Below are 15,099 nucleotides of genomic sequence, written 5' to 3'. Positions count from 1 at the left end.
CTTGCCGGCCCGGGGTTCCTGGGTTCGGATCCCGGGTACGGATATGGCACCTCTGGGCAAGCCGTGCTGTGGTAGGCGTCCCACGTATAAAGTAGAGGAAGAGGGGCATGGATGTTAGCTCAGGGCTAATCTTCCTCAAAAAAAAAAAATTGTATCTCTTGATTTGATTTATCGTATTAATTGATTTTCCTAATGTTCAGTTGTAATCAAGACCTGGAATAATCGATACTCAGCTGTGGTAGGCTATGCTTTCAGCATATTTTAAATTAGATTTTCCAGTTCAAGCTTTAGGATTTCTGCATGTATCCATAAGTGAGATTTGTCAGTTGTTTTCCTTTTGTGTATTTTGGTATTAGGATTATATTGAGTTGTCCTTCTTTTCTTCATTCTGGAACAGTTTATATAACACGAGGAGTATCTATTTCTCAACAATGTGAAAAAAACTCAGGTGTAATTTTTCCTCTCTGAAAAGCTTTTCAAGTATTTTATTGTAATTACTTTACAATTTCTTAAATCTTATTCCATTGCTTTTCAATCTTTTCTTAAATCAGTGCTGGTAAATTATCCTTTTTCAATAAAAGCACTAGTTTCATCAAAAATTTGAAAAATGTATTAGCTTTCAGTGATACAAAGTATTTAATAATTTTTGTTTGTTCTATATTTGTTGCTAATAACTTTTCTCAATTGTAATTTTATTTGAATATTTCTAGATTTGATATGCCAGTAATTTATATATTTTATAGTATTTTTCAAAGAATTTGCTCTTTTCTTTTTAATACAATGGTTATCATATCTGTTTGTATATTTCCCAATTAATTAATTCTGCCCTTACCGCAATTTTATCTCTTACCTCTATTATCTTTATGTCTAACTTCTTTTCTAAATTTTTCTTTGAATGTTCCCCCCCCACAATCTTTTAAAATAATGAAATTCTTTTGAATGCTTTGAATTTATTTCTGAGGACAGCTTTGATTAATACCTGTGTATTTGAGATATGTGATGTTTTTACTGTCATTTTCTTTAAAGTTTATCTTGCATTTGTGTTCTTCGTTGATCAGGAGAGTGCTTTTCAATTGTGGAGAGGTTTAGGGATTTCTGCTTAAATGTTTGCTATTAAGTCCTAGTTTCTTTGGATTTGAGCAGGAGACTGTGACCTGCTAATTTCAGCCCTGGAGAGTTAGTTGGTGTTCTCCCTGTAATCTTGCATATATCTTATATTTATAAATGTTTCATGAATGTTTTGAGAAGTGTAGCCACAGCATTCAGTACCTGGTGATGATTGAGTAATTGCGATTGTATTGCTTAAATTATCACCTTGGAAGCCAACATCGCCTAATGGAAAGAGCGAGTTGGGAGTCAAGATGAACCGGGTTCAAACCTGCGTTTTGTTATAATTAATGGCATGATCTTGTACAGGTGATCTATTATCTGGACCTCCTTTATGCCTTAGTAAAACGAGGACATCACTCTCTACCTTTCAGTGTTGCCATGAGAAGTGAACAAGACCCCTTACGTGAAAGACCCTAGCAATGTGCCTGGCCTGTAGTTCATCATAATAAATGGCAACCATGATTAATTTTTGCCTACTTGGTCTGCTATTGACCGATAGTCCATCAAAGTCTTATCTCTCTCAGCTCAGGAAAATGTCTTGTTGTTGCACCTTTGAGGATTCTCATGTTTTTCTTCCTTGTGAAATTCAAGTCTCTGGTTTCTGTCTTTTGTCTCTGTCATCTTCTGTCTCATCATTTTATTTTTCTCTTACTTCCCTCTGTCTTTATTTAAAGTAAGTTAGAGTTGTAGGTTATTCCTACGATTGTCTCTGCTGCTGCTGCTGCTACTTATTACTGCTACTGCAATTGCTTTTTTCCCTACATAATATCATATTTTCCAAATAGCACTTATGTTTGCCTACATAAAATCAATATGCTAATTCATTATTTTTAAGTAATATGTAGAGGAGTATACTAAGTAGAAATGTACAAGTGGAAAGTTCATGATGTATAGATTTCAGTTTTTGAATACACAATGACCTCTCTTTTCTGCCCTTCCCAACTTGTGTGCCCTGTCTTTCCCTGTTTATTTATCATATTATATGTAGGCACTACTCTGCTAATATATTTTGGACCTTATAACACATACCCAAAAAAATATAAATTAAAAAGGATGAATACAAATAGACATGGATGGAGCTTGTAATATTTTTTCTGGCACCATAGTGAATGTTCTTGAGTGTCCCTTGCCTTGCTGTCACCTTGGAGACCACTGTCCTAGCCCATATTGAGTTTCTCTGCTTTTTCCTTCTGCAGCACTTCCCTTTTACAGAAAACACACACTTTTGGTTCCTTGTTTGTCTCCCTTCCTAACTGAACTCTGACTTCCAAGAGGACACTGTTGATGTCTTGTGTGTTCACTGCAACATCCCCAAGGCCTAGCACAATGGCTGTCACATAGTGAGTTTGGGTGCGTATTTGTTGACTTGACTGAGGAGTTGCGGTTCTCTGCCAATGGATCCCAAGTAGACCTTGACTTTGCTAGCGCATTATTAGTGTCCTTGCATTTTCTCCTCACTGAAGCCAGGTCCTTCTTCCTTCCACTTGTAGAAGGCTTCTCCCCTCATCCTCATATGTCTGTACAAACTCTTGTTTGTGCAGGGCTATTTTCATCTATCATTCTTGAAATACAAAGCAGTTATTCCTTAAACTTTCTTCTCTTTCTAGTAGTGAATGATTTTCGGAAGTGTTTTCTTTGGGTATACAGGATAGTGTTTCTCGTCTCTTTTGGACTTATCCCTGTTTACTTTTCCTTAGTTTTCAATTCTTAACTTGGAGACCTGGGTCCCACCGTTGCCCAACCGTCAGCATGTGTGGGTGTCACTGACCACCTTCTCTTCCCACTTGGGTTTCAGATTATTTCAGTTGTGGGGTGGAATTGTGCAGTACCTAGTTTTTGGTGTGTAGTAAGTATTAGGTAAAAGAATACTGGACAGAGTGTGATTGTTTTCCTGCTTCCACTCACCAGTTCTCTAAACCTGAGAAGAATTTATAGGAAAAGAATCATGGTCAAGAAGCAGTACATAAAAAGTGATAACTGCCAACACATACTGCATTCTGGGTTCCTACTGTCTCCTACCTGCTTCGAGCACTCCACAGAAGGAGACCTCCCACATGCTGTGCAGTGCTGGCCCATGCTGGAACTTCTGCCTATGTGATATGCTAGGGTTGTACCTACAAGTGGAGGTTGAACGTGGACCACTACAAGGGAGAGGAAAAGAACGGCAAAAGGGGACAAGATGCTAGATTTCCCAGCAACCCAGGGACACACACTCAGGAGCTGGTTGCCTGGGTTTCTACATTTTGCAAAGTCTGGGTCTCTGAGCTTGGGGTGGACCATGTATGATGCTCATGCTTCTTCCTACCACTTCCTAGCAGTTGCTGCAGTTCCCTTTCTAAGAGTGCAGCCTGCACAGACCACCAGTTTTATTTCTCCATCTGCTTCACTGGAACTGTGGTTAGTAACCATTTCCCCAGATTTTTTCAAGTGGTCGATGGTTATCTTCAGCTTCTGGCTATCAAAGAATTTCTGTGAGTTTTTTTCTTTTTCTGGTTTCATGGATTCTTTAATGGAAAGTTGAGCAAGACACATTAGAAACTTTTCTTCATTCTTCTTAATCCTGAAGTCAAGATTATTCTGCAGTCACTGCACCCGTTTTCTCAAAATGTACTCCCTCCCTTACATATTTCAGACAAGCACTTTCAAGCCAAAACTATTGTCTGGAGGTTAGAAATGACCTTGCAACTGTTGGAGTAGAAGGTGAGTTTGGTGCTAGTAAGATGCATGGTCTGTCTTGTCTTGACAGTATCTCTTCCATATTGATCCCTGAGAGAGACGTGTGCATAAGAGCAGTAGGAATGAGAAATAAAGTGCCCCTTTATATTCAGCCTTGCTCATGGCCCATATCCCCATGCAGAAAAGAAGAGAGGAGATAGGCTGGCTTGGCTTGCTCTGACGAGACCAGGCCTGGATGAATCTAGTGCATAGATGGGAAACCCTACCAGGGAGTAGGCTCCAGCTGTGAGCATGGACTTTGAACAAATCCTGAGAGCCAACCGTCTCTGATTAGCTGCTGCTCTTCTTTGGAGGAGAGAGGTGAGGGAGGGCAGTGGCAGTGCTAGGAGGTGCCACCAGCATCCACCAATCCCATCTTCACCCCACTACTCCTTGGCTTTCTTATTCTGCTAGAGTCAATTGTTATTTCCCATTCAGATGTTAAATGTAAAAAAAAGCATTTTTTCTATTTTTATTGTTCTGTATTATATAATACATGCAAAAATTTTGTGCTTCCTGGGACACTGGGTTGCTGGAGGCAGGTGTACTGCTCTGGGTTGTCTGGGCCTCAGTTCTGCTTTTACCAACAGGGTGAGAATGGGGAAGTTCAGGACCTAGGAGAGCTTGATGTATGTAAATTTCCATGAACAGAAGCAGAGGATGAAGAGACTGTGCTAGTCTTTTCAGAAAAATGGCCATGGTGCTGCACAGAGTGAAGCATCTGAGGTCTAGGAAGACCTACCTTGTGTTACCAGCAGCCGCAAGATCTATGTTAGGGACTCTGAACCATAAGAAGCCTTGCATCCATTTCTGTCCTAGGTGGGAGTATTGATTTGATAAATTTCTGTTGCCTTGGCTCAATGACTCAAGGACTTAGAATGAAGTTGGAGATGTGTGCAGAAAAGAGTTAACACAGCAGGCTACCCTTAGAAAGGCCTGTTTGCAAGGTTAGCCCTGGGCTGATGTCTGGGAAATTGGATTGGGGAGGCTTCCCATCATTCCTAGAACTGATAACTGTGGCTTAATGTGCCTAGCTGTTCATGCATACAGTATGGTTTGTGCTAAGCACCTCCTGCTTTCCTTCTGGGAGTCTTGAATTTTAGAACATGCCAGGCACAGGGTGCCTACTTGGCCGGTCCCCAGTAAACACCTTGGACACTGGGATTCTAATGAGCTTTCCTGGTAGACAGGATTTCACATATGTTGCCACTACTCATTGCTCGTGGAATTAAGCATGTCCTGTTGTCTCCATTGGGAGAGGATTCTGGAAGGTTGTACCTGGTTTCCTCCAGACTTCACCCTGTGCACTTTTCTCCTTTGACGATTGTATTTTATATTTTGTCTCAGTAATAAATCATGGTCATGAGTAGGACTATATGCTATTCTGGGAGTCTCTTAGTGAACCATTGAACCTGGGGGTAGGTTTTGAGATCCCTTCAACACATAGTCCACCAACCCAGGGTGAGATCTCACCACTACACAGCCTACCAACTCAGGGTGACATCCCTCCAATACAGTCCGACCTGGAAAACTACAGGCTCCTTCCAACCAGGTTCCTGCTCCTAAGGCCCTTCTCTGTTCAAATTCAGGTGCTGCTGCCAGGGCAAGGACCTGGTTTTGGCCACCCCCACCCCCAGGTACAGTAATCAGCCATGCAAGGTCCCTTTCTCAGCCTTCATCCTACTTTGCCCTCTGTGGCATTTAACATTACTGGAGACTAACTACCTGCCCCTTATTGAAGAACTCCCTTGACATCTGGGGTGACCCTCTCTCTGTCCTGGTTCTCCTCTCAGACACTTCCTTTCCAATGCCCTGCTCCTCCTGCTTCTGACATAGAGTATAGCAGGATATCAACATGGCACTCTTATGTCTCAATTTGAGGCATTAACTCACAGAACAAAACAGTAAGTACCAAGTTTGCCAAGAGCCCATTGTTCTTCCCTACCTTTCTGTGTTAGTCAGCTCGGCCTGTCAAAACAAAATACCACAGACTAGGTGGCTCAAACAACAGAAATTTATTTCTCTCAGTTCTAGGGGCTAGAAGTCCAAGATTAAGGTTCTGGGAGGGTTGGTTTCTGGTGGGAGCTCTCTCCTTTGCTTGTAAATGGCCACCTTCTCACTAAAGTCCTCGTGTGGCCTTTTCTCTGTGTGTGTATTCCTCGTGTTTCTTCCTCTTCTTATAAGGACATCATTCCTTTTGGATCAGGGCTCACCCTTATGACCTCATTTAACCTTAGTTACCTCCTTAAGGCCCTATTTCTAAATACAGTTATATTGGGGGATCATATAAGGGCTTCAACATATGAATTTGGGGGGACACAGTTTAGTCCCTACCACTTGACAAGAGGTTGACGTGGAAGCATTAGGCAAAATAATTTCATTGAAGAGGGTTGATGGTGGGCTTTGAGTTTTCCTTAACCTTCTTGGAATAGGGAGGAGGTATTTCTCATTCAGTTAGAGCTAAAGGTGTTTCCAAAGAGCCATTTATAGAGACTGACCTGTGTTCATGGGAGTTTAAAGAATGTAGGGGCTGGTGTTTGCACCTTATGTGAAACATCTAAAGGCCTGGGCTAGAGCTGGAGCTGGAGCTGCTGCCTACTGTGGGCAGCTAAGCAGAGAAGGGCAGGGCTGGTTTGGGAAGAGCTGTCTTTCAGTGACATATGGGGCAAAGGAGGAGCCAGTTTGGGGCAAAGCAGAAGCCAGTTTGGGACCACCTAGAGGGTTGATGTCACCCCAGTGGAGGGAGAGGCCACCAGAAGCCCAGGGTTCTGGGGAGAGGGGTTATAAGCAGCCAATGGCGGGGAGAGGCACAGCCCATTGGAGAAACTGCAGCCTCCTCATAAGCTTATTCCAATCCAGGTGTGGCCAGAAAGCACAGCTGGGGAATGGACAGGGAGGTGGACCTAGGAAAGAGTGAAGAAACTGACCTGGCTCTTCCCTGTTCCAGGTTACCAGCCTGGGTCAGGCCCAAGTTGAAAGAGGGAACACTTTTTAACCAAGGGAGGTCTAGAGTTATGTGATCATTAGCCTGACTGGACTTTTGATTCCTTGAGAGTCAATAACAAAGCTATGGGACCAGCCCAGTGCTTCACCCAGAGTTGAGAGAGAGCTGCAAGACAGGGGCTTGAACAAGGAGTGTGACAAAGAGTGAAGTTGTTTCTTCTTGCGCCCTATAGAGCTAACCCATCCAAGAAACCAGCTCTGTAGGCGTGCCCAAGGCCCTCCTCCATCCTCTTCTCTTCTCTTCCTTCTTCCGTCTTCCTGTGCTCTCGATGAGTTCATCCAGATGGATACTGAAGACTGGATTCCTTGTTTAATTTTTAAAATTTAATTATTTTTGAGCAGGTAATACATGACATGGTTCAAAAATAAAAAAGTATATGAAGATATGGAGTGAAAATACTCATTCCTGTACCCTACCAGCCCAGACTCACCCATGAATAAACCACTAACTATTATGAGTTTTTTGGAGGAGGGTACACTTCTAGAACTTTTATGAAAATATTTATCCAATCAAATAGGAATGTATCTTCTCCCTTACCATCTTTTTAGACAAAATTGTAGCATACAACAATACAGTTCTGCACTTTACTTTTTTCATTTGAGAAGCTATCTTGAAGATCTTAGAGATCTTTCCATAGATCCTGAAGACTTTTAGATCCACATTTTTAGCTGTTAGACACTCCCCACCCCCATCCTTTCAGTACCTCAAAGCCAGCACTTCCCAAATACATGCTCCTCCTGACTTCTTCATTGTTCCTAATTAACTCCACGGTCCATCCAGTATCCCAGACACAAACTTCAGTCACCATTGTCTCTTCCTCCTTCCTGCCCGTCCAGTCAGTTGCCAAGTCTTGTCACTTCCACTGGAAATGCCCTTCCCCTGAATCCGGTCTTCTCCACTCCCGATCCTCTACTCCTCTACCTCCTTCTTCTCTATTGTCTTAGGCCAGCTCTGCCTCTCCTATCCAGCCTGTGCACTGTTATCAGCCTGATCTTTGGTAAGCAGCACACTGATGCTCTCCCTTCCAGATGTGGACACTTTCCACGGACCCTGCATCAAGGATGAGCAGGGCCTTATCTCATCCTGCTCTCTTCCCACAAACATCCTCCATCCAGCATGAAGGGAGGGTAGCCGCAGCTCCTAGACATCCTCCATCCCTCCTGGTGTCCCCCCCATTGCTCAGGCTGCTCACCTCATCTCCCTTTTCTGCTTTTTAGAGCCCTTCCCTCCTTTAAGGGCTCACTGCTGAAGTTTTGAGAATTTCCTCATTGGAGCCTTTGCTCCAGCCTTAGTCCTGCCTTAGCACAATGCTTTGAGGACAATCACAGCACGTATTGACTCTGTCCTGAGTAACAGATTGCAAGCTCCTGGAGGGTAAGTCTGGGCCTTATTTATCTCTCTGTTGCCCCACAGCACGTTGCCCATGCACCTGCTCCTTTGCAGGTGTGCTTTTGGAGTTTCGTTAATTGATTTGAATGGAGTCTCAGACATTTTTTCTTCCTCCTCTCTGGTCTCCTGGTTACCCTTTAGAGCCCATCCTTTTTTTCTGTACATTCCTTTCCTTCCTTTTATTTTGCAGTGATTTTTATTATTATTTTACCTCTTTGTGAAAATTTCAGCTGGTTAGTCTTAATGAATGTTGTTCAGTCCTGGCGCTCCTGCAGCTTCCTGCCCTAGTTCAAGTTCATTACTTTGACTTACATAGCAGTGGGAAGCAACAGGACACAGTCCTTAGCAGGTTAGCTTCCTGCACTTCTTGCTAAGTGGATCATGATATTTGGAAGCTTGAGAATGGAGAATGAGGTCTGGTACGAGTGCATTCCATTCTTTCATTCTACAGTTACTTGCTTGTTCACAATTTGCAAAACAATTTAACAAAATGAAGTTTTTGCGTTCAGAACCTACTGCATTCTGTGAAAGGGGGTGGGTCTGGGAAGAAGCCCACCTTTGTATTTGGGGCATGTGAATCCATAGTAGCAGTCGGTGTCACCCTGCCAGGCCTGGATAGGATTGTTCATCAGACCAATTCTTTTTGGTGGAAGAGGTTTCAGATGCCTGGAGGGCTTGCATGTGGGCGCCCTCTGAGAACTGACCATCCAAAGAGAATCACTGAGACCCTGAATGTAGGAAAAATGGTGATTTAGGGAGCAAATGCCTTTCAAGCATTGGTCGTTTGCATTAAAGCTCGTGGAGGGCTTCTCTCCCAGTTTCCCACTAAATTCCTTCCTAAATGCCTAGATAGGAAAACGCATTATACTCTCAAACTTTGAGGAGATGTGAACCTCTGCTAGGACTTATGTTAGGGTCATTGATGCAGAGGGGAGATGGTGTAACGTGAAAGTTATTGTCGGGTTCTGATCAGAGTCCCTGTGCAGGCATGTACTAGCTGTGTGGCCTTAGTGTAGCTACTTTTAACCTCTTCTTGCCCAAGTCTTCTCATGGGTAAAATGTGGAAGGGGAGAACCTATTCATAGTGTTGTGGTAGAATCAGACAAGGTCACAAATGTGAAGCCCTGAGCTCAGTGCCTGGCATTTAGCGAGCATTACATAAATATTTTCTATTACTGATTATCACTCTTTGAAATGATTAAGAAAGACTTCTAGTGGCTGACCTGAGACCCAACAGCTAGACCAGACAGAGCAGTTTAGATTTCAGTCTCCCTCTCTGTACCGGGCAACTGTAGCACTCCCCTGCTGGGGAACCCTGGCATCAGGGGAAGGAGTGTTCCAGACAGAGCCCATCCCTGACCAGCCTCCTGAGAGGCAGCGAAAACACAGGCAGACTTGGAATCCCAGCTCTGCTCCCTGCATGAGCTTCTGCCAGCTACGCAAACTTTCTGTGTCTCAGTTTTCTCATCTGTAAAATGGGCTGCTGGAAGATTTATGTGAACTAGTGTATGGAAACTACTTTAAACAATGCCCACCACATTGTGAGTGCTCAGTAAATGTTAGATATTTTGATCATCAGACTTCCCAGACCTTGCCTTGGCCTGGGAATGGTTTTCGTGTGAGGAACTTAGTGGAAAACCTCTCTCTGAGATTCTGTTTGTCTCACTTCTTCTGGGATGGATGGAGGGAGGAGGTGGGCTAGAACTCTGAGAGCAGTGTTGATAGCTTGTGGGGTGTTCTCAGTTCTGTTTGTCCATTAAACTAAGATCTGCATAAGAGAGCTTTTCCTCAGTCTAAATCCACGTAGAACCTAGTACTGCCAGTGGGACTGGTGTATGTATGAGAAGGAGTCTTCATTTACTGAAAGTCTGCAGAAAATATGCTAAGTACACACATGCTTAGGAGCCAGAGCTGAGGAAATCCTAAGGGGCCCCACCCTGATTATTTCTTCAGCTGTGAGCCTGCAGGAATCTCCATGTGCTCAATGTTAGTGAAAAAAAGGCGCGGTGGGGGGAGTCGGGGGACTCATATTTTGATCAGTAAAAAGTGTGAGGTTCCAAATGCCCTCTGCTTCATAGTGGAAGCAAATCATTCCCTGAGCTAGATAGCCCTCTCCCCCAAGGAGCAGAAAGTCTCTGTGAAGCCACCTGTACTCCTGCACCACAGATGGCACTGCCCAGAGGGTCCTGAGCATCCCTCCCCCAGCACTTCCCCTCTGGCCAAGGATTTGAGTAATGAATGAGCTATTTCCTTCACCGAGGCCAGGATGTGGTTCTGAAGCATTGTTTCTGATTGTCACTTTGGGGTTGGTGTTCTTTGCCAAGGGCAGCATCTGTGAACACTCTCTGATGACTATGAGCAGAGCTCCATGCACACCAATTCCACACTGCTGCACTCCCATCACCCTGGGGGGAGGTTTCAGAGAGGTGGATGGTCTCTCTCCTCCTATCTGGAAGGTGGGCTGTTCAAAGACAGCCCCATTTTCCTGGCACTGAGCAGCAGGAGTTTGCCATCTCCTATGGACCATCCCCTTATTAGGCTCCCAAGTGAGAGGGAGCGGTGCCCACTACACCATGGCTAGGAGCTTGAGAGACCCAGCCCGGTGGACATATTTTAGTCAAGGTCTCATGGGGTCTTTGTGAAAAAGTGATCCATTCCCCTGGGCTTCTAAGCCTTTATGAACTGCCCGACCTCACCATGGGTGACAGGTAGTTGGGATGATGCCCACTGCTAATAGACCAACATTCCAGAGGGAGGGCCTGGGGAAGAAGAACCACAGTACTTGGGACATCTTCTAGTCTAGTGCTTCTCAAACTTCTTCTTTTTTTGTAATAGCCACTGCCCAGGAGGCTTTTAAGATATTTGTTTTCCTGGTTGTCCCACCCCCATGAAATTTTAATAGCAAAGATATACTGCATGTCTGTTTATGTACTGTGGCTCTAGGGGGGCCACAAACCATTGTAATATCTGAGATTGTTTGGTCCTCTAGGAACCACTTTTCTTCTCATTGAGGGTGATACTATCTCTAATGAGAATGCATATTTTAGTCTGAGACTTTTTGGCCACCCAGCCCCAGCTCGGACTAGCAGGCTGATTCAGGTGAGCCGAGGGTTAGTGCCTGTGTATAATAAATATTATCTTTGAGCAAACATCTCATCTGCATTTAAGTTCATTTCCTTGTTTTGTTTTTTCTTGAAAAGTGAAGCTATTTGGTAAAAAGGAACCAGCATGTTACAGCATTTTAAGTACTACCCGTCAATACCCTGAATGAATATACCAGGAATGCATAAGAGAGCCTGTTTCTTCCCTGTATCTCTGTCAACATTGAGTGGTAGTCTTTTTAGAAGTATTTGCTATTTTGAAAAACAAGATGGTAACTCATTGTTACTTGAATTAGTATTCTTATGATGACCAGTGAGGGTGAAAATTTAGATCCCTTTATCTTGTTGAATGATGAGAGATAAACCAGTTTCCTCTCAGTAGTCCACTGACTGCCCCACCCCATTTGGTGACTAAATCTTCCTTTCCCACTGACTTGCCACGCCTCCCTTATCCTCTAGGAAGTTTTATCTACACTGGGACCTGTTCCTGGACTGTCTTTTCTGAATTATTGACATCTGGTGATGACATCTGCTTGACTTTTTGAAATAGGTTTCGAATGAGGCCTCTTTAAAGGCAATTGCACTCTGGGAGTGGATCCACGTGTCTGCACTTTGGCAAACTTGTGTGCAGACACCTGGGTGGTCTTCACTGCCTAGAGCCAAAATGTGGTGAGCTCTTGGTGGAGATGCCCTCTTGAACAGTCCTAAGAGTACAGAATGCCACACTGATGACTCATTGAGACTCGGACAATGCCCTGAAGCATTGAATGCTTTTGTCTAAGTCGGCTCAAGCCCACCTTTGGGTCAGTGTCAGCTCTAGCCTGAAAGATCCAATAGATGCTGAACTGAACAGAGAAAAAACAAACAAGAGACATCTTTCATTTATTCTACAAGTACTTACTGAGTGCCTACCATGGTATTGAATATACGAAGAAGTTTCAGAATGGGTCCCTGACCTTGCAAAGCTCAGAATCCAGGTGGGAAATACACATGCAAATCAGTGACTGAGATACAGGGTGCTAAGTTCTATAAAGGATGTAAGTTAGCTTAGTAGGAGAGACAGATGAAGGTTTGGCCAACTCTGTTTAGTGAGATGAGGGTGGGTCAGGAAAAAATGAAAAGTGAACATGATATTTAAGTTCCATTTAGAGAATGAGATGGCATTCACCAGGTAGGCAAATGGAAGGCATCCCAGGTGGAGGGAACAGTGTGTACAGAGGCATGGAGCTCCGAAAAAGGATGGCATTTTGTGTAGAGGTAAGGGGCAAAAAGGGGCAACAGAGATAGTGGGACTTGAACGCTATCCTGAGGTGGTTTCCCAATTTTCAGTCATTGATGCCACTGAAGTTTCTAAAGCATGATCAGACATGCTTTGAGGGAAGTAAACTCGAAAATATATAGAAGATAGTGTGGAGGTGAGAGTGTGAGGGCAGAAAGCCTTTCTACCTGTAACATTATTATTATAACTAGAAATTAATTCTTGGAAGTATTTTTCCACCACCACCATCTTTGGAAAGGGGACTACCAATTGGATTAACAAGGAAGATATAGTAGCCACAGGTGTTTAAGAGGTGAAATAAGTAAGACTTGATGACTAAGTTTATGTGTGAGTGACAAGGGTGAAGGAAGAGATAGGGATGAAACCATAATTTCTATCATGTACAGCTGGGCAATTTGAGGTCCAGGAGGTAGGGGAGGTGTGAGCTGTGGCCATTTAAATGAGAGGTACTGGTTGGGCATTTAGATAGAAATAGTGGGAAATGATTAGGAATATGTGGTATTGGATGTATTCCTAATTGCCAGTTGCTTGTGGTCCTTTTGGTGTTTTGGTATTTTAAGAATGTTGCACAATTTTGAGTACTGCTACCAGCGAGTCTTCATTGATTGAGATCATGCCAAGGAGAAAAGCATGGAAATGTTTATTTCATGGGGTACAGTAGGTCCATTTTAGCTACTTTTGGACTCATGTTTATATCTTCTCCTTCTAGGGGATGGCCAGGTGGATTTTGATGAATTCATGACAATTCTTGGCCCCAAACTCGTGTCTTCAGAAGGTCGCGACGGTTTTCTTGGAAACACAATAGATAGCATATTCTGGCAGGTGAGTAAGATTTTTTTTTAAGATTAAGTTTGACAGTAAACATGTGCCTGGGATTAACTGTTGACTGAATTATTGAGCTTCTGTTCAGCACATGAAGATCTCTTCTGGGCTGGAGGGGCATACATTCCTTGAATAGGATGTCTAAGTTGAAGTCCATACTGGGTCCTTTAAACAAAAAATCAAAATTATACTCATTTAAGGCTTGGAGGAGGGAAATATCTCCCTATTTTTTCCTAATATCAAAAACATTTGTACATTTTGGACAAATGAGATTCCTTCACTTTTTTTAAAATTGAGTTCATAATAGTTTACATCAATGTGAAATTTCAGTTGAACATTATTTCTTGACTGTCACTACATAAGTACTCCTCTTCACCCCCTGTGCCGACCCCCCACCCCCATTCCCCTGGTAACTACTGAACTGTCTTCTTTCTCCATCTGTTTGTTCATATTCCACATATGAGTGAAATCATCTGATGTTTATCTTTCTTAGTCTGACTTATTACGCTTAGCATAATTCCCTTCAGGTCCATCCATCTTGTTGCAAATGGGATGAGTTTGTCTTTTTTATGGCTGAGTAGTATTCCATTATATATACATACCACATCTTCTTCATCCAATCATTGGTCGATGGACACTTGGATTGTTTCCATGTCTTGGCTATTGTGAATGTGCCGCAATGAACATATGGTTGCATATGTTACTTTGGATTGTTGATTTAAAGTTGTTTGGGAAGATATCCAGTAGTGGTATCTACTAGCTGGGTCATATGGTAGTTCTACTTTTAGTTTTTTGAGGAATCTTCATACTGTTTTCCATAGTGGCTGTACCAGTTTGCATTCCCACCAACAGTGTATGCGGGTTCCCTTTGCTCCACAGCCTCTCCAACATTTGTTATTTTTAGTTTTAGTGATTATAGCCTTTTTCACAGGCATAAGGTGGTATCTTAGTGTAGTTTTGATTTGCATTTCCCTGATGATTGGTGATGTTGAACATCTTTTCATGTGTTTATTGGCCATCTGTATATCTTCTTTGGAAAAATCTCTGTTCATCTCCTCTGCCCATTTTTTGATCAGGCTGTTTTTTTTTTTTATTGTTCAGTTGTGTGAGTTCCTTATATATGATGGAGATTAACCCCTTGTCAGATATGTAATTTGCAAATATTTTTTCCCAATTGGTGGGTTATCTCTGTTTTGATCCTAGTTTCTTTTGCCTTGCAGAAGCTCTTTAGTCTGATGAAGTCCCACTTACTTATTTTTTCTTTTGTTTCCCTTGTCTGAGAAGACATGGTATTCAAAAAGATCCTTTTAAGTTTGATGTCAAAGAGTGTACTGCCTATATTATCTTCCAGGAGTTTTATGGTTTCAGGACTTATCTTCAAGTCTTTGATACATTTGAGTTTATTTTTGCGTATGGCGTGAGATAAAGGTCTACTTTCATTCTTTTGCATGTGGCTGTCCAGTTTTCCCAACACCATTTATTGAAGAGACTTTCTTTTCTCCACTGTATGTTCTTGGCACCTTTGTTGAAGATTAGCTGTCTATAGATGTGCGGTTTTATTTCTGGGCTTTCAGTTCTGTTCCATGGATCTGTGTGTCTGTTTTTGTATGAGTACCATGCTGTTTTGATCACTACGGCTTTGTAGTACATTTCGAATTCAGGAATTGTGATGCCTCCAG

At 42.8% G+C, this 15,099-nt stretch overlaps 1 protein-coding gene across 11 annotated transcripts in view; it reads left to right on the top strand.

The window, feature by feature from the left end:
- Nucleotides 1-15,099, top strand: part of CALN1 (calneuron 1) — a 521,792-nt gene that overhangs the window by 319,706 nt on the left and 186,987 nt on the right. For all 11 annotated transcript variants that reach the window (XM_070567817.1, XM_070567814.1, XM_070567810.1 and 8 more), the window contains one exon: nt 13,308-13,420. In XM_070567817.1, the coding sequence (XP_070423918.1) occupies nt 13,308-13,420 (113 nt within the window). The remainder of the gene's footprint in view (nt 1-13,307; nt 13,421-15,099) is intronic.

The sequence above is a fragment of the Equus przewalskii genome, chromosome 12 (genome assembly GCF_037783145.1).
Source record: "Equus przewalskii isolate Varuska chromosome 12, EquPr2, whole genome shotgun sequence".
Lineage (NCBI taxonomy): Eukaryota > Metazoa > Chordata > Mammalia > Perissodactyla > Equidae > Equus > Equus przewalskii.
This window is presented reverse-complemented; position numbering and strand designations above follow the sequence as displayed.